This window comes from Carlito syrichta, unplaced genomic scaffold, assembly GCF_000164805.1.
Source record: "Carlito syrichta isolate Samal-C Ts95f unplaced genomic scaffold, Tarsius_syrichta-2.0.1 Scaffold311906, whole genome shotgun sequence".
Taxonomy (NCBI): domain Eukaryota; kingdom Metazoa; phylum Chordata; class Mammalia; order Primates; family Tarsiidae; genus Carlito; species Carlito syrichta.
Genome location: NW_007256002.1, coordinates 291548 through 315704, shown reverse-complemented (window position 1 = coordinate 315704; position 24157 = coordinate 291548). Strand labels below are relative to the sequence as shown.

At 42.8% G+C, this 24157-nt stretch overlaps 1 protein-coding gene across 4 annotated transcripts in view; it reads left to right on the top strand.

The window, feature by feature from the left end:
• The window catches only part of MRVI1 (murine retrovirus integration site 1 homolog), a 135521-nt gene extending 112278 nt beyond the window's left edge, over window positions 1–23243 (top strand). For all 4 annotated transcript variants that reach the window (XM_008069287.2, XM_008069283.2, XM_008069284.2 and 1 more), the window contains 6 exons: window positions 4326–4375; window positions 4924–5031; window positions 7222–7286; window positions 17146–17265; window positions 18543–18677; window positions 22813–23243. In XM_008069287.2, the coding sequence (XP_008067478.1) occupies window positions 4326–4375; window positions 4924–5031; window positions 7222–7286; window positions 17146–17265; window positions 18543–18677; window positions 22813–23056 (722 nt within the window). In that variant the 3' untranslated portion in view covers window positions 23057–23243. The remainder of the gene's footprint in view (window positions 1–4325; window positions 4376–4923; window positions 5032–7221; window positions 7287–17145; window positions 17266–18542; window positions 18678–22812) is intronic.
• Window positions 23244–24157: the final 914 nt, after the last annotated feature.

Below are 24157 nucleotides of genomic sequence, written 5' to 3'. Positions count from 1 at the left end.
ATATTCATGATAATAATAGGCCAAAATTATGTCTTATCTAATAGTTTTAATTTGTATTTCTTGGCCTTTTCAAGTGTTTGCTGAACATTTGTATTTCTACTTTTGTAAATTCTCTAATTATGACCTTTGCCTGCTTGTAAGATGGTTACTGTATTAATCTGTATGAGCTCTCTCTATATAAAGAATATTTTCTGGTTCTCCTATTTCGGCTGACTGAAAAACTTGAAAATTCTTTGACCACAAATACTCAGAAATTCCTGCTGGACAAAATAAAGCAAACATTAGTCTAAAGGAATAGCTGAATCCACAAAAAAAATTGAAATATCCACATACAAGAAAAGAAAAGAGAACTGAAACCAAGCTGACCCTGCAGCTTCCTTGGTGACAAGTGTCAGCCCTAGTTATCTGGGGTCTGTACTTTTACACTCACATGAGACCTCGAACACACAGGGCAGAGAGATGACACTGAGACTGCCATAGAAAAGTAAGACCTTCCAAAGACTATCTTTAGATAGAATTTGGACAAGGAAAGCAGCAATCACCAACCAGCAGAGAAACAAGAAAGTTTGTTTCACCCTGAGATCTAGTAGAAAAAAATACTTTCTCCTTCCTCATAGGAAAAGTACATGCCCAAAGTGACAGCAGTGATGATGCAATATGCAGAGAATCTGGAAAGAACAGCAAGATGGTACCTCTAGGAACACTGTCAGAAACAAACAGAAAACCACTCTGGAGAGACGCCTTGCATCAAGGACACACAGGATTCCTCTAGTAAAGCCTCACTGAGAGATGATCACAATATAAAGTTATAAAATACACAAAAGAATTCACCATGAACAAAAATCATCAGATACGCCAACCAATAGGATTATATCCTAAGAACATCAGATAATAAAATAATCTGATAATTTTAAAAGGCATTTAAAAGTATTAAAGGCATAAAATAATGGATCAAAAACATGAGAATAAAAGAATACAGTTGTCAAAAAAGAATAAGATAGCATGGTGTGCACAGCAGACTCCACTTCTCACAAGACTCTCAGGATCAAGTGATTCCAGACCAAGAAACAAAAGTAAAATCATCCCATTCCCCAATGGATTCAGATGGAAACTGGTTATAAAATATGGAACAACTCCAAGAGGAGACATTGGAGAAGAACTAAACTGGGTCTATAAGGAATTGCACATGAGATGGCACACGTTTATGCTGAATCAAAGTCACCATCATCTATTTGAAAACATCACCACAATCTGGGAAACTGGATGTGTTTAGTTGGGAAAGTGATTTTTCTCTTTGTTTATAGGCTCTGCACTAGTAGGCTGGCTCAGTAATAAATATGTGAAAACTTTTGTTTGAAAAAAAAGGATAAAATAGGATTCCTGGAAGTAAGGAATAGCGTCATGGAAATTAAAAACTCAATAGGTTAGATGTGGTAGTTATTGTAGCTGAGGCTATTCCTCAATATTCCAGATCTTCTTCTTCTGGGCACACTTACTCATCTCCTTGAAGTCCATAAAGCGAGGCCATGTGACTTGCTTTGGTGAATAAAATGTGAGCAGAAGAACATGTGTCACATCTGAGCTGAGGTCTTTAAGAATTAGTGTGCAATTTTCCCTTTTGTATTTCTACTTTTGTGAATTCTTCTTCTTCTTACCATGATAACCATCATTGCTCCAGAATACTAGAAGGTCCATTAGCCTGAGTCCTGAGTCCTGAGTGAGGAAATACAGAGAAGAACTTACTGCCAACTCAGAAGTAAAGGACATGTAGCATAAACAAGAAATAAATCTTTGTTATTATAAGCCATTATTACTTTGGAGTTGTTTATTACTGTCGCATAACCTAGCTTATCCTGATTGATAAACATCTAAATCAAATCGAACACTATTGAAGAAAAAATTAGTTAACTTTAAGATAGATTTGAGGAAGTGGCCCAGAATGCAGCCCAGAGGAATAAATTAGTTAAAAATGCGAAAAAAAACATGAGACATGGGATATGGAGTACAGATTGACAAAGTCCCAAATACATTTATTAAGTGGTCCTTAAGGAGAAATTGAGGAGAGTGAGAACTATACTCTAATCTTTATTTTTTTCCCCCTTGTTCAAATTTCTAAGAGACCTGGAGACTATAAACCATAAAGTATCATTAGATGGGTTTTTATTGACCCCATGAAATGTGGCTTACTTCCCAGCCTGACTCTGGAATAATATATCACATAACAGATAAAGAAGGAAATCAGAAGTCATCTTTTGGGAAAATTTGCATCTGTATAGAGTCCCCTTAGGATGGGGGAGGTCCCCAGAGGAACTAGACATCTGCCACCTATTCTATCTCTGGGAACTGCCACTGATGAAGCTTTGTTTATATCAAGAAACTTGACTTCCTCAAAACCACCCTTATCTCAACATGGGATTTCCTTTACTGATTCCAAAATTCCTTAAACAGAACCCAACTCTTTCCACAAATTACCAGTTAGAAAATCTTTGAATTCATCTGTGACCTACAAACCTCCTCCTGAAGATGTCCTACCTTCCCAGGCCAAACCAATGCAAATCTCACTTGCATTGATTTATGGTTTTTGTAATTTCTGTCTTCCCAAAATGTATATAACCAAGCTGCAATTCAACCACCTCAGACAAATGTTCTCAGAACCTTTGGGGGCTGTGCCTCGGGCCTAGGTCACTCAAATTTGGCTAAGAATAAACCTCTTCAAACCTATATTTGACTGAACTTGGAATTTTTTCATCATCAAGAGAAAATATTCAAAGAAAGAATGACTGAGAATTTTCCAGAACTAAGAATGCCCTGAATTGGTGGATTCAGAAAATACAGTGAATTCCAGCAGGAGAAATAAAACCATACCAAAAAGAAACTGTAGGACAGCAAAGACGGAATAAAAATCTTAAAACTAGCCAGAGAGAGAAGATTATTTACAAAGGAATGGCAGTTCTTAGTAGCAATAGTCATATCAGAAGACAGTGGCATAACCTTTTCAAAGGGCAGAGGCAAAATAATTGTCAACCTAGACATAAAATGGCTAAACTACCATGCAAGATTGAGGGCTTGGTAAAGACATTTGGAGACAGCAACTAAGGAAGTTTACCTCTCATAAACCTTCACTGAGAGATAACTAAAGGATGTACTTAAGAAAGAATGAAATTGAACTCAAAAGAAGTAGAATGCAAGAAGGAATAGTGAACAAAGACATGTGTGAGCGCTGAGTAAACCTAAATAAGCCTTCTCTGTAGAGAGCAATCATAGTGAATAATTTGGGACAACAAAAACAGGATGAAATAAAAATACTGAGAAGCAATATATATCTAAGGATGGAAAGGGTTATCATTGTTTTAAGTTTCAGGAAAATAAGAAATCTTGATAAATTTTAAAGTAATATGTTCAAAATTTAAGGGACACACTAAAGATTAGAAAAATAATATATAATTTCCAAGCCAATGTGTAGGGTAGGAAGAGGGGTAGGAAAAAAATCAATGAATAAGGCAAAGTAAATAAAAAATACAAAATAAGGTGGCTAAAAAAATATATATGTTCATCACAAGAAAAATAACATAAACCTGCTGGTTAATAGAGAATCTCAGATAAGATTATGAAAAAATATACAATTATGTGCTTTTCAAGAGACACACCAAAAATATATGGCTACAAAGGAGAGAGGCATACAGGCTAGATGATATTGGTCAAATTGAATCAAACTGGACTTGCTAGCAAATAGCTTTCGCTGCATATATTCAGATGTTTCCTGGTAGCAGTATTATCCAGGTGTGATACTAAAAATATTACTTGAATTCTATTATTTAACGTATATAGTTAGGAGAGGAAAATCCTGGGATAGTAGCTGCCTTTATTCTGAACCATGTTATAGATGGCATGTTGAAACTACTTCTGTTGGCAAGGTTTTATTCTTTACCAGCATCGCACTTTCCTTGCTCGTAGTTTCTCTAACTGTACATTCTCAAATGAGCGTGAAATGACACAATAAGTCTTGGAATTATTATGAGTAGTTTTCATATACTATTCAAGGTGCTACCTAGAGACTGTAGTGATGTCAGATGAAAATCAGAGGTTAAAGACTGGGGCTCCTTGTAGTGTCCAGTGGAGTTAGGATAAAGGTCTTGTCCAAAAGATGATCATCTCAGAGGGTGATGTACCAAACTCAGTGTTCTCAACACCCACACCATTGGTCCATCCCTTGAGGACCAGTTCTGGTCCATAGATATATTGTCTTAGTTTCTGCCTGCCTGTTTCCTGCTGGAGCCTAGTCCAAGACTTACCTGAGTTCTCTTCTCTCTTCCCTCCTGCTACAGAAGATGGGGTTCCTCGCACAGCACGGTCCATGTCCCTCACGCTGGGAAAGGTATGCATGTTTAATGAACACCAGGGTTCCCAGAAGAAGTATGACAGAAGTTTCCATGATCACTCAAGCAATCATTCATTCTTGGATCCATAGATACCAGGGAATCTCTGAACAGAGTTCCTATTGAGCTTCCCACACTCGCTGGCTTAGCCTTTGATATCTTTCTTTTCTTGCCCATAGTTTCCCTGAATATCCATCCCTTAAGTGAATGTGAAATGAGCATCACCTTCGATATTGCTGTGGGAAGTTTTTATACACTATCCAGGGTGTTACCCAAAGACTGGGGGGTTGAGGTCATTTCTATTCTGTATCTCAAAATCTCATAAGCTAAAATAGGAACATGTTGAGAGGTCACTCATCACCAGCAGAAAAACTGGGTCAACTTTGACCTCTCTCTCTGCACCAGTTCCCACCACCATGACTACCACAAAACCAAAATATCCAGTGAATGTCATTACAGCATTAGAAACTAGTAGGCCTTTTCCAGGCCCTTCTGAACTATGACTATTGCTACCTCTAAGACAACCTGGTCATTTCTCTTCCCGCAGAATATGCCCCGCCGGAGAGTCAGTGTGGCTGTGGTTCCCAAGTTTAATGCCCTGAACCTGCCAGGCCAAGCTCCCAGCTCATCACCCATCCCCTCCTTACCAGCCTTAGTAAGTATGATGATGCCTGCCCCTCGGCCCTGTTCTACCTTTTCCTCACTCTCATCACTACGGGGATCACCAAATGGGGCATTGTCAATAAGGAGTGGACATTTCCAGCACAGAATCTGAGTGCTCAAAAAGTTCAATATAGACCAGGCCACACGTATTCTGCTACTCTGGGAAGAATTCTTAGTGCCCCTGAGCATGGTGTTGGCAGCTCAGAGAGTATTCTTTACATGCCACAACTCTTAAATCTTCCAAGGTGGTTGTAATTTTTTTCTACTCTGCAGTGAATTTAAGTAGCTAAAGTTTGTAAAGTTTAAGAAATGGGAGAGCTGATATTTGAACCCCAGATCTCCAATTCCAGAGCCTGAGTTTTTAAACTACCTCAGTTCATTGCAGTGTTGTTTATAATAATGAAAAGCTAGAAACAGGCTGGACTCGTTGGCTCAGCCTGTAATCCCAGCACTTTGGGAGGCTGAGGTGAGTGAATTGCCTGAGCCCACGGGTTTGAGACCAGCCCCGACAACTTGACGAAACCTCGTCTCTACAATAAATAAAAAATTAGCCAGGAGTGGTAGCGCACACCTGTAGTTCCAGCTACTTGGAAGACTGAGACAGAAGGATCGCTGGAGCCCAGCAGGTCAACGGCGTGGTGGCTATGAGTGTGTCACTGCACTCCAGCCTGGATAACAGAGTAAGACTCCAACTCAAAAAAAAAAAAAAAAGGAAAGAAAAGCTAGAAACAATCCAATGTCTACTGATAATTTGGTTAAACAAATTATGGCTATCACCATAAAGAATGTCTGTAGAATAACTTCCCATAATTTATTATAAATAAAAAGCAACTAAAATGGTATATACAAAATTTAGTGTATAAACAGTATGATTCTGTTTTGTACTTTTTTAAAAAGTGTGTTTCTGCATGTAGACAGAAAATTCTAGAAGATATATGAAACAATAATGGTTGTCTCTGGGCGATGGTAAAACAGGTCATTTTTATTTCCTTCAAGGTGTCTTTTATAGTTCTGTAATAATGTATTAGTAATAATCAGAAAAAATACATACATCTCAATTTTTTTTAAACAAAGACAGTTCCTATATAACAAAATATTTTCTATATTCCAGGCCTTTGTGCATATCTGGTTAATTCTATCTAAAACTTTTCTAATCCTTTCTCCTTTCGCTATTCCCTGTCTATGATCAGCACTACTCTCCAAGGAAACATCTAGGTTGTGTAAGCAATTTGTGAAGTCCATTCAAGCTCTATCATGGTGCCAATATGTGGTATTCACCTCTTCCTGCCTCAAGCATTTCAATTATCTATGAAATCAACCTAAACTCCCAAATTACCCATTAAAACAAAACAACCTGAAACAAATTTTTAAGGAGGTTGGAGAGGGCTGGTTAATTGTTTTAACAGACCTATTTCCCTTGCTTTACCTAAATGCATAAATGCTGTTTCTAAATATGTATTCCTTTAGACTACGGGCTGGCAACTGGGTCATTCATTAAAATGACACAGAATATTTTTAAAACATTCTTCACCCAGGCCCTCACCCTAAAATTCTGGAGTGGATCAGTACTTTTTAAAAAATCTCTTCGAGGTGATTCTAATGTGCAGCCAGAATTGAGAACCATTGCTTAAACCAAATCCATTGCAACAAAACAATGTGCAAATCCTGAGGCATATATTATTAAGAAATGTATGATAACTTGGGCTTTTAGTAATGACAGGCATCACCTGAGAATTGTGCTTGGCACTGTATCTCTGGAGGCAGCGATGGGCTTGTGAGACTCCATCTTAGGAAACTCAGGACCCGCATTTGCTAGGAAGCCCACTGGTGTTCCTTCACAGTTGGTAAAAGGGGCAGAGAAAAACTGATGACTTTCCCCCAGAAAGGAGCCTAAAAATGTAAACTCTTCTTGTGGCTGAAAGAAACGTAGAAGTGAAACAGAAAAAAAAGGAGTGAGTCGCATGTGTTCCCGGAAAGGAGGAACACTGAGGAGGGCCAGGAAGGCCTGAGGGAAAGGACCAAGGCCTGGGCTCAGAGGCAGATTGAAGTGTGGGGGAGGAGGAGGGAGGAAGGGAAAGAGGAGCAGCCTCCTACAACTCCCAGCATCTACAGAGGCCTAAGAGCTCTGTCTTCTTCCTTCCATGGCTCATCCTCAATTCTCTGTCTTCTGTTTTCCATTTAGTCGGAATCACCCAATGGGAAAGGCAACCTACCTGCCACTTCAGCACTGCCCGCACTTTTGGAAAAGTAAGTTTGTCAATTTTCCTCTTAACTTTGGGAATCTCTTAGGAAATTTTTTCCAGTTCACCTGCCTTCCTCCCACCCTCACCCCGCAAATGCCATGGAGTCCTAGGAGAAATGAATGGGACTCTGAAACCCACGAAGATAACAGACTCAGTTTGCAAAATTCTTGGACCAGGAAGATGCTATGACTGAGCCCAAGTGCATTCAATCTAAGAAGGGCCCAGAGGAGAAAGGAGCCTTCTCTGTTGGTTGGGATTATTTGGGCTCCAGATATAAGAAAGCCCCAACTCAACGGAGATTAAATAGTAAGTCCAGAGCTAGGGCTTCCCCAGGTGTGACACAGCGGTGTTCCAGCACAGCCCTCCTATGGTTAGTTTCCTTGCCTCTGACCACTTGTTTGTCAGGCATGTGGTGACTGATGGCTAGTTCTAGGTACTCCCTCCTCCAGACAGGACGATATCTAGAGGAAGAAAAGGACCATTTCTTCCATGTTCCTTTCTTAGGAATGAACCCTGCAGCCTTTTACCAATCTTCCCTCTTACCTCATTGGCAAATCTGAATCATGGTCCCTTTACCAATAATGAGCTTTAGGAATAAGATTATCATTATGGGCTTAAACTGTCCCCTGGAGTTGGGAACAGGGTCAGCTTCTCTTGAAGCAAAATGACTACGTGATGAAAAGTAAATTCCTGAACAAAATCCTGTTGTCAGGAAGTAGGAAGGAAGACAAGTACTGGATTGGCAACTAACAGTGACTGCTAGGCCTAATTTTTCTAGGCATCTACACAACTTGTAGGTCTTTTTATCCTCAGCCAGAGCAAGGCAGGCTGTTTCTATGCACTCAGAGGCATTTATAAATTACTTTCAAATTCTTTCATTTCTTGCTGGAAAACATCTGCATCACAGCTGCTGCCCCTCAGAACTCCCCCCTTGTGTATTTCCTCACTTGGTAGAGCATATACCTTCTTCTTCCTTCGTCTTTGTCTTGAGACAGCTTTAGTCCTTCATTTTCTATCGCTGTAAGAAAAGTGTGTATTTTGGGTTCCTTTTCAGTACAGACAAGCACTCAAACTCCCTACCTTCAGACTCAGCCTGTTTTCCTCACCTCTCATTATGTACCACTTATCACTCAGTGATTTGTCCTTTGATAGTCTTGAAGTCTGCAAGCATTTACTTTCTTTGCCACCTCACTGCCCATAAGCCTACAGGTTTACAGGTCCTTCATGGGATGAAGGGTCTCTCTCTCTCTCTCTCTCTCACATACACACACACACACACACACACACACACACACACACACACACACACACCCTTTTCTGATCACTACAGGGAAATTGTAAATGAATGACAAATCAACAACCTTGTGGAAATAACTAAGATACAGATTCTTACCCATAAAGTCATAGTGCTTAATCTGGTTTCTGAAAATCTCCAGAAATGGTCACTTGATGCGTTCTAGTGAGAAGCTCACTAAAATTCTCCCTGTTGGCCTTCTCTTTGGGTGTATCAATTCCTACTTCAGTAGACATCCAACTCTAGGCCTGCAGACTCATTCAAGGCAGAAGATGTACATCCCCAACAGACTCTAATTGTGAGAAAGCAGGATCTGAACTCTATAAAACTAATGCCAGACCAGCTGAGAGCTTCTGTCTAAGACAGCAGGGATCATCAAGAACATGAGCTGCCCTCAGTAGGAGAAACTGAGGTGAAAACCAAGTGAGGTATAGCATCACCTTTCCGAGGTCCAGAGCCTAGATAGATGGGGACCAAGTGAGGATTAGGGCAAGTCAAGCAAGAGGTTCCCAGGCAATTGTCTGCACCTCACTCTTAGGGCTGACCAGACATTGCCATCAACCCTGCTGAGGCTGACTCACCTGTTGGGAATATACCCATATGAGAATGGACACAAAGAGGGGAAGAAGTCTTTAAAGGAGAAGGGATTCAGGATGAACAACAGCTTCTCCTGGATTTCTAGAAGATACTAAGTGACTTCCATCAGAATTCATGAACATGGAAACATGTAATAGATCCCCAAGAGACAATTTATGAGCAAAAATGAATTAATATCTTCTGTTCTATACACAGTCAATTCTAGCTGCTCAATCTATATTGTTAAAAAGAAATTATGCATTATAATTTACCATACATTGCTTTCCAAATTGTCATATTCAGCCTCATGTTAAAATAATGTCTCATTTCCTAAGCATACAGCAACTAAGCAGGGAGAGCATTGGCTAAGCAAGGGATAAGATGGTCAAGTAGCCTGTGTCTAGTTCACAAGAAAATATTCAAAAGCTGACGGCATTGCCCCATGTGACTTGAGAGTATTTGGAGCCTTGCTCTTGTGGGCCATTTCACAATGAGCTTCACTCAACGAGGGCCTGGGAACCTATAGACTTAAAGAAGTATCTAGGTGGAGAGTGATATTTAAAGTTAAAGATTAAACAGAAACAAGGCTCAAGAGCAGGTCCACAGTAGGAAGAGCTATGTAATTGAAGTATTCTATTCTTTATTCTTTCCACACCTAATCGCTAAGGGCTAGACACACAGAATGCACTCAAGGAGCTCACAGTCAGTGGGAAAGACAGATGGAAAACAGCCTATTATAATACAACATGATGGGAGCTATCTTAAGGAAGTACAAGTTACTAAGGCAACAATGTACAAGAAAATGAGCACCTAACCTGATTTTGGTATTGGATGAGGGAAGGAGAGGCCAAGAAATGGTTTCCCCTAGGAACTTATTTTTTTTTTTTTGAGTTGGAGTCTCACTCTGTCACCCAGTCTGGAGTGTAGCAGCCGCTCCCGGCCACCGCAGCCTCGACCTGCTGGGCTCTGGCGATCCTTCCGCCTCAGCCTTCCAAGTAGCCGGAATTACAGGCTTGCGCTGCCACGCCCAGCTGATTTTTTTATTTATTGTAGAGATGAGGTCTCGCTGCCCAGGCGGGTCTCGAACCCGCGGGCTCGAGGCAATCCACTCACCTCAGCCTCCCAAAGGCGCGGGATTACAGGCTGAGCCACCGAGCCCGGCTTGGAACTTACTTTTAAAGTGAAACCTAAAGGTTATATAATTAACTAGGTGAACAGGAAGTTAACAACATTCCATGCTCTGAGGCAACAAAGTATGGAGTGTTCAAAGGATGATGTCGGATAGTCGGGTGTGGTGGCTCATGCCTGTAATCCCGGGCTTTGGGAGGCCAAGGTGGGAGGATCACTTTTAGGCCAGGAGTTAGAGACCAGCCTGGGAAACATAGTGACACCCCATCTCTATGATCAAAAATTTAAAAATAAGTAAATAAATTACTAACAGGGTGCGTATCCTAGCTACTCAGGAGAATCATCTGAGCTCAGGAACTCGAGGCTGCAGCAAGCTATGATCGCATCACTGCACTCTAGTCTGGGCAACAGAGCAAGATCCTGTCTCTTCAATAAGTTAATGTTAAGAAAGGATGATGATGATTTCTGTTTACTGCACACTCGCTTTATGCTGAGCGCTTTGCTAATTAGTTTGTATTAAGGCTCTTCTTTAATCCTCACAATAATCCCATGAGGTATGTACACTACTAAAATCCCTGTTTTGTGGATGAGAAAACTGAAGCTCAGAGAAATCATCACTTGCCTGAGATTACACAGCAAGTAGATAGCAGAGCTCATGCTCTTAATCTTTTACTAGACCCTCCTGCAGGAAGAACAGGAAGAAATTCAGTGTGGCCAGAGAGAAGAGGATGAATTGAAGAGCTATTTTTTAATAAGCCTGGCAAGTGGCAGGGCCTAGAGTGAAGACTGGAGTAGAGTGAGAGACAGAGTGTGTGCAGAACCATTCCCAGAGGGGCCAGCAAAGCCAGGGCACAGATGATGCTCAGGGTTGGTTTCATAAAAGGGGTCATTAGACTGACAAATCCTAGAGCAATTTTAACTATAATTTCTAAAATAACCATTTGTCTATACTTTTTAAGCAGCCAGGGTAAATTGCTGAAGGATTTTATATGACATTAAATGTGTACAGTAAGCAACTTCCTTGGCTGACAGTGTTCTGGAGTGAGTTATTCCCCAGTAAGCTCATAGTAGACCCCGAGTATCTAGGGCTGAGCAACAGGGAGTGAGGAAGGTCTTCTGGCTCAGGTTTCCTGGGCTGGGCTTGCCAGAGGAGCCACAGCAGAGGGGGTGATTCAGAATCATTGCTGCGCCCGAGAATGTAAGATATGTCCATTGGAAAGGGTGGTAGTCTCTTTCAAATATTGTTTGCCATATGGGAAAAATGGAATTGAATATACCTGCTGATCCAGCAACACATTGAGAGTTGAGTATGATGGCAAACACTTCTGACCTGGTAGACATGGAAGAACAATGAGCCCATTTAAATGAATCATCCCAGGAAGAAAGCATGTAGGATTTCAGCATGGGAACAGAGACCAAATTCCCTGAGTGTTTGACCTAGAAATCCCTGGGGTGGGCACAGGCCGTGCTCAGCTCCAGTTTACAGCCATGAGGAAAGATTCTTGAAGCCCAGCCCAGACACTGGGTTCTCAGGAAACAGTCCTTTACAGAGAGAACCAACCCAACTTATGAGAGTCATAGGCAGGGACTGGATAAGTCATTGTGAAATCAATGCAACTCAAACAATTAAAGGTACCATTCTGACCAAATGCAGTTCCTCTCCCTCTGATCAAGTCATATGGAGGGATGGGCAGGTATCTAAAACATAAAAATGCCCTCTCTGTGAGTCATGTTACCAAAGAGGTGTGGTAAGAGCATAGCAGGGAAGGAGAGAACAACTTTAATCAGAGGGTGTGAGGGAGGGGAGAACATAAGTAAAGGCTTCATGGGGGAGAGGTATTTGAGTTGAGTCTTGAAGGAGAAACTTGCAGGTAGTTGGGGAAGATATTTAGGGAACTATACGCTCAGTCTAGAGATCAGGAGATAACAAAACAGTGGACATTTTACATACTATGCTTCTCCTACTTCCCACCTTAGCCCCCATTAAACAAAGGCCCTCCCAGCCATCTCACACTCAAAACAAGCAGCCTTGAAGAGAAGGGCAGCGTTGAAAGCCATGGTCCAGCCTGAGGGCAGGACCAGCTTCACTCAATAGATGCTTAGAACCCCACACACCACTCAGAGTTCCAGCACAGAAACAAAGAACAGAGTACCATATGTTTTCACTCATAAGTGAACCTTGAACAATTATTATAATAGTATAAGAAAGAGATTAGCAGTAGTGGGAAACTGTCAGGGGAGTGGGGGTGGGATTGGCAGTTGAGGGAAACTGCTAGGGGAGGGAGGGGCATACCTCATCAACAAGGGTACCTGCATGATCAACGTTTGTATACCTAACCCTGAATTGTACCCACATCTTTATAATTAAAAAAAAAAAAAAGAAAGGAGAAGGGCTTCAAGGAGGCCAGGAAAGTGCATCTTGGCATGAAGTTGGAAGACCAAGGTATGAGTTCTATACCAGTAATGAGAATTTAGGCAAGACACTTAAGTGACCTGAGCCTGGGTTTCTTATCTGTCAAGTGGATTAAGTGGAAGATAGTACAGTCAAAAGCGTGGGTGGGAGTCAGACTGCACAGGGTTAAATTTGAGCTCTATCACACACTGGTCGTGTGTTGGTGGTCTGGTTCCTTATCTATCGAAATGAGAGAAAAGATACCTTATTTGGTCATGTGCGAGTCTTAAGTGAAATGTTAGAATAGAGCCTGATATGTAGGTTGACTGTTAGCCCTTCTTATGGTTGGGAAGATCAAGTGGGAGGATGTAACTGAAAGTCCTTCAGGGGAGTTGAAATGGATAAAAGATCCATATGATAAGAGTCTGAGAAATGGGCTTCCTGACTCTAACAGGGAAAGTTTTAGTCTCTAGAGAGCAGTGACCCAAGAACGGTGAAAGTATTGTTTACAATCACTTGGTCAGCAAAACTCTAAGATACATGAGTGTGTTAAGACACACACCAGGAGTGCACCTGGGACATTTACTAAAGCAGTTTTATGTACATCGAATGTAAATTTTACCATCCTTTAAATTAGTCCACAGTTAGGACCCCTCTGTCTCTGATGTGAAACAGTAATAATGTATAAATTCTCCCTTGAAGATATAAATAATTGCCTGATAATTTAACAGCTTGGATTTTTTTATGAATCAAGTTTTATGAATCAGATGGCTCCCTAAATTTACCCATAAACTTATTACATCACCATCACAATAATATATATAATTTGTTGGTACCATATTGCAGAAAGTTTACTTACATCTCTTCATTAATTCTTACACCTCCACCAAGTATGCATTATTATCCTCATTTGGCAGTTGAGGAGTCTAAAGTTCAGGAAGGTGAAGTAATTTGCCTACCTTGAAGCTGGGATTTTTTTTTCTTTTTCTTTTTTGAATTGGAGTCTTATTCTGTCACCCAGGAGTACAGTGGCATGCTCACAGCCACCACAGTCTTGACCTGCTGGACTCAGGTGATCCTTCCGCCTCAGCCTTCCAAGTAGGTGGAACTACAGACATGCGCCATCATGTCCAGCTAATTTTTTGACTTATTGAGGAGATCTCACCAAGTTGCCCAGGCTGGTCTTGAATCCATGGGTTCAGGTAGTTCTCTCACCTCGGCCTCCCAAAGTGCTGGGATTATAGGCATGAGCTGCTGCACCCAACCTGGAACTGGGATTTTAATCCAGGTTTGCCTCAGACAAATTCTTTTCCTTTATACTATGCTGTTCTCCTTCATACATGTTTAACACTAAGAAACCTCTAAACCTTGCAGATGTAGATAAAAGAAATCAAAAGTCTGATACCAATATTTCATTTCTAGAATGTAAATATATTTCATGAAAGAATCACTTTCCCTGTCCTTGGCTGTAGCTATGTTTTTCTCCTCTTGCTTCAATCATTTGGATAAATAGGAAATTGCACATTAGGCAAAGGTCACATGGAAGGGAGTGGATAAATGTAATTTGCAAAAGGAGAAATGTTATGAATAGCTGGTATTTTTAGAGTGTTATCTTTCTTGTTCACAATGGGTTTGGGTTTCCAGCCTGATGAAATGTAAATTTTACAAGGTCTGAGGAAAACTAAGAGATGGGAAACGGATGCCAAGAATGAGGGGAAGATACAAAGCTCACTCGTAAATGCTGCCTGAGCATTCAGGGAGAGTGGCAGCTGTGATCTCTCAGAGTCCTGGTGGAAAACTGTGCTCAAAACTTTGCCTTGTTTGAGGGCTCCTCCACGACATCATGACTCCCATTGGGATTCCGGACTCTGAAGTGGGCTGCAGGGTTCACGGGGAAGGTGTGGCCATCAGGGTACTTCCTTTAAACCTGTGGATCAATTACCTCAAATGAGCCCCCAGCTCTGCCCAGCCGTCCTACTATGATTTTCTAGTACGTCTGTTTTCCTACTTTCACACATGACTCTTTTACCCCCTCCCATCTCCTCAATCCTTCCTAGGCCCCCCGCTTCTCACTCTCAGCAGATGAGTTGCCTTGCATTTATTGAGAAAATGTAAGCTACCATTCAGATAGGAGCCTCTCATTTTTCTTCACCAGCTGCCCAGCCCACCTCCTCATCATCTTCCCTTTGTTATAAGCGGGAAGACATGGCCTCACCTTCCTAAGGTCCATCCCTACTTCCCTTTTCAAAGATTTTGTTCCTTTGCCATCCCCCTCTCTCATCTCCTCTTCTGGATAGTTTCTATCACGTTCAAATGGACCCATTTCAATTCCTCTACTCCCCTTCCTCATCAAATCACTGTGTCTGCATCTCCCCTTCTCACCTCCCATTCTTTACTAGGCCCATTCTGATCTGCCCTTGGCTCACACCATGACACTAAGGCTCCTCTTGATCTCCATATTATCAATTCTAGTCATCACTTTGTCAGTACCCATCTCACTCAGACTCTCAGAAGGGTGCCACACCCATTAACTCTCCCTTCTCCACACACATGACCTCCAAGTCTCCACCCACACCTGGTTTTCCTGCAACCTCTCCTGCTGCTGCTTCTTTGCCTCCTCTGTCAATTCCTTCTTTTCCACCTGAGCCAAGTATAGAAATGCTCATGACTTGGTCCTGGGTCCTCTTTTTGTCTTTCCTCATGTTGTCTCCCTAGGTAATCTTATCCATACCTTGGCTTTAAATAGCATCTGCCACGGGTGCAAAAAAAAAAAAAAAAAAGATATACTTTTTTTTTTTTTTTTCAGTTGGAATCTCACTCCATTGCCCAGGCGGGAGTGCAGTGGCACACTCACAGCCACCCCAGCATTGACCTGCTAGGCTCCGGCGATCCTTCCACCTCAGCCTTCTAAGTAGTCGGGACTACAGACGCATGCTACCTTGCTTGGCTAATTTCTGATTTATTATAGAGACACTGTCTCACCAAGTTGCCCGGGCTGGTCTTGAGCCCATGGGCTCAGGCAATCCTCTTGCCTCAGCCTCCCAAAGTGCTGGGATTATAGGCTGAGCCACCGAGTCCGGCCAAGATATACATTTTAAGAGATATTCACTGTAATCAAGTATCTGGACGCTGACAGTAACCACTTTGAGCACCTCTTGTAATTGCAGAAGTCAAATGTGATTTGTATTCATCTTATTGAGTCTCACAATTTTAATACAGTTTTTTTTTTTCCTTTCTTAAAATGTATATACATTTTTGGGGCACCCTCTGTAAATTCTGATGACACCAAATTAACCTCTCCAGCCTAGAGCTCTTCTTTGACTCCCTTTGGCATATCCAACTGTCTACTTGACAACTTCACTTGGGTACCTCACAGGCCTCACGAGCTCAACTTGTCCAAAAGTTAATTCCTGCCACACTGTCTCTTTTTGGTTCCCCAAACGTCCCAGCACCTTCTGTGTCTCAGAGTCTTTACACAACCTGCATCCTCTGCCTAGGATGATCTTTCTCCTGTTATTGAGATGGCTGACTTCTTATATTTCAGGTCTGTGCTTAAACTTCAGCACCTCAGAGAGGCATTTTCTAAAGCATTCACTCTAAATACATTACCTCTGCTATTTTCTGTCACTGCACAGAATCTTTTCTTTCTCAAAAATTATTATAATTCATCATCAATTACATATTTTTTATTTCCTTTTTGGGGGATTTTTTTTCCTGCTAAGCTCCATGTTAGCAAGAACTATTTATTTACTAATATGTCCCCAGCACACTACAGTGTGCCCATGACTTAGTCATACTTAGGGGATATTTGAAAGAATGAGTGGGATCATCCAGCAAAAGGTGAACTGCAGGAATGGAATGACCCCAAATGGGTCTGCCTGCATTTTCCTCATCTCAGAACTATAGAGCACCTCCTCACAGCACCTCCTGGAATAAGAATAAACATGGGTTTGGGCCGAGCGCAGTGCCTCATGCCTGTAATTCCAGCACTTTGGAAGACCTAGGTGAGAGGATTGCTTGAGCCTGGGAGTTCAAGACAGACCTGGGCAACATCGTGAGATTTTGTCTCTACAAAAATCAAAACATAAGCTGGGTGTGGTAGTGCATACCTGTCCCAGAGACTCAGAAGGCTGAGGTGGAAGAATCACCTGAGACCAGGAGTTTGAGGCTGCAGTGAGCCGTGATCATGCCACTGCACTCCAGCCTGGGTGACAGAGTGAGACCCCAACTCAAAAAAAAAAAACAAAAAGAAAGGTAGGTCTGCAGGCATGCAGTATTTGGTGGTCTAGGAAGGATCACGGAATAGGCCTTTATAAAATCTTGTCTCAGGGTAGGAAAAAAACATCTGGAAGCTACTAAAAAGACCCTGAATTTCTTCACTTCTAATCAGGAATCAGGCCAAAGTCATGGTCATGTTTTCAGACGCTCAACCTTTCTCTGAAATGATGCCCCGTCCTCCTCTCTTCTCTCTAGCGGAAAGACAAATGGAGACACAGATTGTGAAGCCCCTGCTCCTGCGCCGACCCTGAGCTGCCTGGTGGAGACTGGTCAGGAGACCAAGGCCAGGATGGAAGAAGAAGCCTATAACAAGGGGTGAGTCAGACCTCCCCACCCCGAGGTCCCTAGCAGGTCTCAGAAGACCTTCCCACGGGCCTTTCCTGTTTCTTTGAGGCTTTAGGGAAGCAACCACTGGCCCTGGGACCCCCTTGCATCAGGAAGGAATACATAGGAAAGAGCAAGACTGTTCCACAGAAGGAAGGAAGGAAGCAGGGTCAGAGGGTGTGGTTAGACAATAACAGTCTGCCCTCTTTTTAGGCAGACCTCCACTGCTCAGAATGCTCTGGAAATCAAGGGCCCTGGGCGGGTTCCTCTTGGGTGGTGCCTGAGGCTTCCTGACACATGCTCAGAGCAGTCCTGTCACTGCCAACAGTGGCCAGAAGTTACAGCTCTGATTCCTAGGGCTGTTCTGACTACCCCTTCCTCCTGTAAACCGAGTCCCTTCAACTTCCGACTGTCTCCTTCTCTATTTGAGCTTACACAGCACCTTTGAGCAGTTGTCGGCCACCAGAGAGACTGAGTATTGAACGGGGCCCAAACCTCAAGGTAGAGAGTTACCTCTGACCAGGGGTCACACCCTGAGCTTCTCTTGTCCTGGCAGCTCATGGGGGTGACACAGCTTCCCAGTGAAAGGGAACCCATGAGCTTCTGTGTGGCAGTCACATACACAATGGCAAATTTGCCCAGCCAAACTGCTGATCTTAAACACACAGCTGTAGGACGAGCGAACATATATTCAGGGTAATATTGTATATTCAGGGTAATATTGATCCTGGGAAAAAGAAATCAGAGGGTTTCCTTTGGAAAACCTCTCTTCGCCCACAACTGTGTGCTGTTCTTGGGATGTACGGGGGTGAACTCCTTCATTAGCTTCACACACATTTCCTGAGTACCTCTCTAGGTCAAGTCGTATGCCTGGCTCTTCTGAAAAACATGCCAGGGCCCTGTGAAATGGATGTCACCCTCTCTTTTAGTTGAGAAGCCAAGGTCACATGAAGAACAAATGCAATCTTATCCTCACAGAATGTTTTGTGGAATAAGAACCCAGTCAGGAGACACTGCACCCACATTTGTTCCCTGTCAGTTTTGTCACACTCTCACATAAACAGGAAGGATGACTGGGGAGTGAGGGGAAATGGTAGTGACATGCGCTGCTTTGGGATTTAGGGGAGCTTCCCAGCTTTTTCCTGTTGTGTGGAACCACAGGAAGTGTGTGATTATTGGAGGTGCTCAAGTCCCTTCCCCAAGGGACTCAGGAAAGGATGCTCAATGTTTGACCTTTCCAGACTCGTTTGTTCCTTTCTTCCCTCCAGGTACCAGGAAGGTCTAAAGAAGACCAAAGAACTTCAGGACTTAAAGGAGGAGGAGGACGAACAGAAGAGTGAGAGTCCTGAGGAACCTGAAGAGGTAGAAGAAATGGAGGAAGAGGAAAAGGACCAGAGAAGCAGGTGGGAAGCCTGTGTTTGAAGTCCATGCCATTGCTGAAATGGTTTACAATTTATTTAATTATTTGGTGGAATAAAAGCCCTGGAAATGCCAGTCCAGGGCAGCAGAGGGTTTGGGGCCCAAATGAGTAGCACAGAAACCAAGAGAGCACTCGTGTTGGAGAGGAGGTAGAGGAAATTCCAGAGGCAAAATATCTAACAATGGGATGTTTGCAAGAGCTGAGGGGTCAGAGGCGGTCATGTGAAAGGGAGGACAGCAATCAAGAGTTATCAGGAGCTGAGAAAGGAAAAGGACCCTGAGTGGAGTCCCTCCCAGTCCAGCCATGGTTAGCTCGTTTCCCAGCCATCCCCATGAAAGGGTCAAGACCAAGGAAGCTGGCCTGAAGCCCTATAGTGGGTTCCTTACAAGAACAAGGGAAGAGGCAACACACGGGGTAGGGGACAAACTCAGCTCAGTGGCCAATGAATGTCTCCAGCCAGTCTCTTCCATGCTGACCCATTGAGCTTGGCCACAATGTCTTCACTTTAGGTTGGAAATATTCAGGTTTTTCTTTTAAAATACTTTGTATCTCAAATTTATTTTTTCCTAAATCAGGAGGGGAAATATAACATATAGACAAAGAGAGTATAGATCTTGTATCTTGTCCCACTTGTGGTTCCTGTCTGGCCGTTAGGATGCAGAAGAGTAGAAATAATCTCATCTGGTTCCAGGGCAATCCCTGTGATGAGGTATTATGAGAATAAAGTCCCAGTTCCATCAAGTCTGAATTATCCCATAGAAGTACATGCTTAGGGACAGAATAAACTAGGAATACAAGCAAGGTGTCCTCTGCCCTATAGATATAGTGACCACATAAATGTCCTGGATTTTCAGGACAGTCCCAATTTTGTATGTTCAGCTCCATTGTCTCTATTCATATATTCAAACCACAGTCTTGAATTTTGACTTTTTAAAGATGTGATTAGTGGAACACTTTACTACTTAGAACACTTCACCAAAATCTTTGTTTTTAGATCCCCTGGGCTATCCTGGCATCCAGGGCAACTCCAACCAAAATAAGCAATTATCTAATCTGCTGCTTAACTTGGGCCAGGGTGTACATCTGTGCCTCATTACTAGAAAACTCTGAAAACCATCCATATGCATGCAACAACTAAAGAGATGAAATGAAGAGTAGAAGCAAGATGGATAGGCTTCAATGAACGTCAGAGCTACCAAGAGAGCCCAGATGGAAGACCCAAGAAAGTGAGAGGTCTCATACATAGGTCAACCCCATTGTTCAAGGGAAGAGCCATCAGGAGAGTGGGAGAGGGGGGGCAGGGGATGCCTCACCCTTGCAAACAAACCTGGGCTAGTATACATCACCTCTCCTAATGAAAGAATCTCCATCTTTTACAGTGAAAGTACAATCTCTACTCCCAGAAGCCAGATTCTGTCCTCCCTAGCCTCACCTCCCTCTTGAGGGTCCTCTGTTCTTGTTTTTCCGGTTACCACGTTACCTTCTTCCCTCTTAACATAATGCAGTCAAGCCCAAGCCTAGGCAAAAGCTGGTCCTTTGATACCTTGAATACCGCTAAGTCAGGCTGGAACTTCTAATGCTTCCAAACACCGAGAAAGAACAAAGAGAAATAAACAGAGAAAGTACATGGAATATAAACTATCTGGTTTACAAAGCTCAGGGAACAGAGCTTTATCTAGCTCATTTGATCTCAGGTGATCGGTGGATCCCTCCCATTTCATGAAGCCCCAGGGGGAAATAAGGCGTTGCTTGGGTCCCTTTCTGTCCAGCTCCTGGTCATCAGCACATGGCAATGGCTGCCTGTAGCATCTGCCACCTGAGAAAGTTCTCTTGGTCCTGCCTATCCTGGAAGGCCTCATTCTACCTCCCAATCTTTGCTTCCTCTTGGATTTAGTTTTTTGGTTTTGAGAACATTCCTGTACCTCCAAAGGGTCATCATTCTACACAGGTGTATAGCTTCACCCTTTCAGGCCCAGAGTGACTTCACCTTCTCCTTGCTGACTGGCACTGCTGATATATAAACTGCCTACTCACAATCATAGGGTCCCTTCCTCAGCTGTAGCTCAAGCCAGACTGGCCCTGAGAGCTATTGTCTTTAAGGCTAGGCAATCCTTTTCATTCCCGGATCCCTTAGACACACAACCACCTGCAGGCACCTGCATTCAGACATGATTCCCCTATGAAATGTTAGCATCTCACTAGCAAGCAAGGGCTAAAGTTATCAAAAGTTCCATGTTCTTCTTGGTGCACTTTTAAAACATTGAGCTAAACCCAGCAGCTGACTTAAGAGATTCAACATAAACATTAAAGTATTTTTGTCTGAGTTTCTTTCTCTGTTATATGTAGTAATTATGTTATAAATATTGCTCTCTGGAGGATAAACTTGTACTTTGAGTGAATCAACCCAGTATCTTAACCATATTGAAACAGAGAGCACAGTCTCCCAACATTGATATAATACATTGAACAAGTGATACTCATAAGTTGCAATGTGAAAATGTTGCCTTTTTGTTCACTTCCTGTTCAAACTTGCTCTGTGGAGTTAAGATTATGTTTAGGCTGGATCCTTTACTTTCCAAGAACTCTCAGAAAGCAGAAGTTTGCTTATAACAACCAAAATTTGACTTCCAAAGGAATTCTGTCTCTAACCTATTTCTACTCTCTTTTGTAGGCTAGACCTAGGTAACCAGCTAGGGCCACAAAGCCAGATCTTGACTTCCTCCTTTGGAGTCCCACTTAAGAGTGGGGTTACAGTGGGGTTCTCCCCCCTCTGGCAGCTTGTTTTGGAGCATGGAAATTCTTCACAAAAGAAAGACTCCATCTTAGCATCCAAGTATATCCAAATAGGACCTAAAGAATCTAAATAGGACTGAAAGAAAACAAGCATCCATTTCCAAGCACTCCTTCCCTAACAGTTGTGAAAATAGCCAATTATTTTCACACCAGCGAATGTGCTCACATTTTTGCTTTGCTTAACTGTGCCTGAAATGACCTAATGAGGTTCCCACGTGGAAAAGAAATCTGTCAATGTTTCCTGTGACCTTAGATCCAAGGCAGGTACTCTGAGCATCTGGTCTCTTTCTAGGAACGGTATCTGTTGAGTTTTTAAGTCCATTGGAGGCCATCCATTTCCAAACTCTGAATTAGACCTCTCTGCTTCTCAGCGAATAGCCTGTGCCTTGCTCTCCTCCAGAGAGTTCTAGAATGGACTCCTCAAAGCAGGCCATTTGATTAGGTGTGTTTTCACTACACCACAGAGATAGGAGAACGGTGAAAGATAGTTGGAAAGGAAGCAAGAGGAAGAATAGAGAGTAAGAGAGGTGAAAGAAGAAAGAGATGAAAGAGAAGGAGGGAAGAGAGAAAAGAGTGTGGAAAGAGCAGGGAAAGAAAGGAGGAGGCAGAAACTAGAGAACAAATATCAATAAGGTTGAGAAAACTTCATGAATAAGTCACCCAAAGGTTGCCAGAGGTGACTAGTCTTCTAGTTGCCCTTGGGGTGGCTTGACGGGAGCTGTTGAGGTTGGTCTGATCCCTGGTCATTTATCACCGGACATCAAACTTCTTCTGAGAGTTTAGCACAGTTGAACTCTGGACACAGATGTGGAACTGAGAACAACAAAATGTGCATCTGAGTACTAAGTCAAGGGATGGATTAGAACTTAGAACTGATCACTAATGCAGCTAAGAGCTGACAAGATGCACGGGCCCATGCTGGTCTGGATGCATGGATCAACCAACATTGTATCCTGGGACTTGAGAGAGTACAGTATCAGTAATCATTCCATGAATAGAGGAGAGCATGTGTGGACGGATGAATGATCGAACAAGTAAATAAAGTGAACTAGACCACTAGCTCCCAATATCAAGGCTGTGGACTGGTGGCATCAAAATTACCTGGAGAAATTTAACAATAGATTCCTAGACTCTATCTTTGGATATTCTCATTCAGTAGACTTGGGATGTTTCGAACGATGCTGTCAAGCGATTCTATGCACAGCTGAGTTTGAGATCCACTGCTTGAGACAGTGTAGATGGTATCCTCAGACAGAACCATGAGTCTGGGTATCATATGTGTGCCCAATATACTGATCCCCCACCTTTTTTTTTTTCACTGACAGCAAACTTGAAGATTTGGTCCATTTCTTACAAGTCATGTATCCCAAACTGTGTCAGCACTGGCAAGTGATCTGGATGATGGCTGCCGTGATGCTAGTCTTGACTATTGTGCTGGGGCTCTACAGTTCCTATCACTCTTGTGTGGAGCAGGCCGACGGGCCCCTTGGAAAATCCACTTGTTCAGCAGCCCAGAGGGACTCCTGGTGGAGTTCAGGACTCCAGCACGAGCAGCCTGCAGAGCAGTAGGGAACCTGACACCTAGCCAGTGCCCTGTTCCAGGTGCTCAGCCTACTACTGTCTTCCCAAGTATAGTGTCAGGCCCACACGGGGACATGCTGCCGCCCATCCCATCAGGCGCTGAGGAGGGGTACGTTTCACCCTCAGTCCTTCTGCGGGAGTTATTCGTACACAGTGACTTGATGTTCTTGGAAGATCAACAAACTACCCTGGGAAAGCATCGGTGGCCAAGAGGCCACCTTCACCAAGGAACTCTAAGCCAAGAAAAGTTCTTCTGCCCCTAGCTCGGATGGATGGAGAAAACTAAAGCATCTTCACCGGGGTGGGGCAGTAAGAAGGTTGCTCTCTCCTTCCTCTCTGCAGTCAGGTATCAGGAAGAATTGTTCTAAATGACTAGTGCTGACCCTAAGGATCAGACGTGAATTTGGAGTCGCAACGTGAAATCTTCCCATTTTCCATCTCATTTTCAATGACTATCCTCCAACCTCCCCTTCTGTCCTTTGGAATCAGTTTCTTTTTACAGAAATCGGAAAGGTCTCTCAGAAAAAAAAATGTATAGGCTGAATTCAGCTCAGTGCTTGAGATGGGAAGATGTGAACTATTATATATGCATCTGTACACACACACACTGTTGTGTACACACATACATACAACACGCATGTGCACAAAGCCAAAAACCCTCAAAAGTGTGCTCCAAGTGTGTGCTCTGGATAACTAAGATGCATGTCAAGCCAACCCACAGATTTCACTAGGTGTGGGGCAGTCACCAGGCACCTGTTCAATGAGTTCTCTCCACATGGAGTGAAAATGTTTGAAAAACACTGAAAACTCATGACTTCAATGGCAGACTTGTTGGTCTCTGTTTCAGATGTTGATTCTAACTGCTGTACAGCACAGTCCATTCCCTATTTGCTCTCTCCCTTTGACAGCAGTTGATTCACCTCTCAGTTGAATGAGGAGAAAAGATGTGCTTTCAGCTTCAGTCTCTATGCTGCATGTGTCCCACAGGCAAGGGTGCAGTCGCATCTCAGTGCTTCAGTCCAAACAGAATTTCCCACCTGGCTTTGTGTTTTTATGCTAAACAACCAGAATTTTTATGCTAAACAGCCA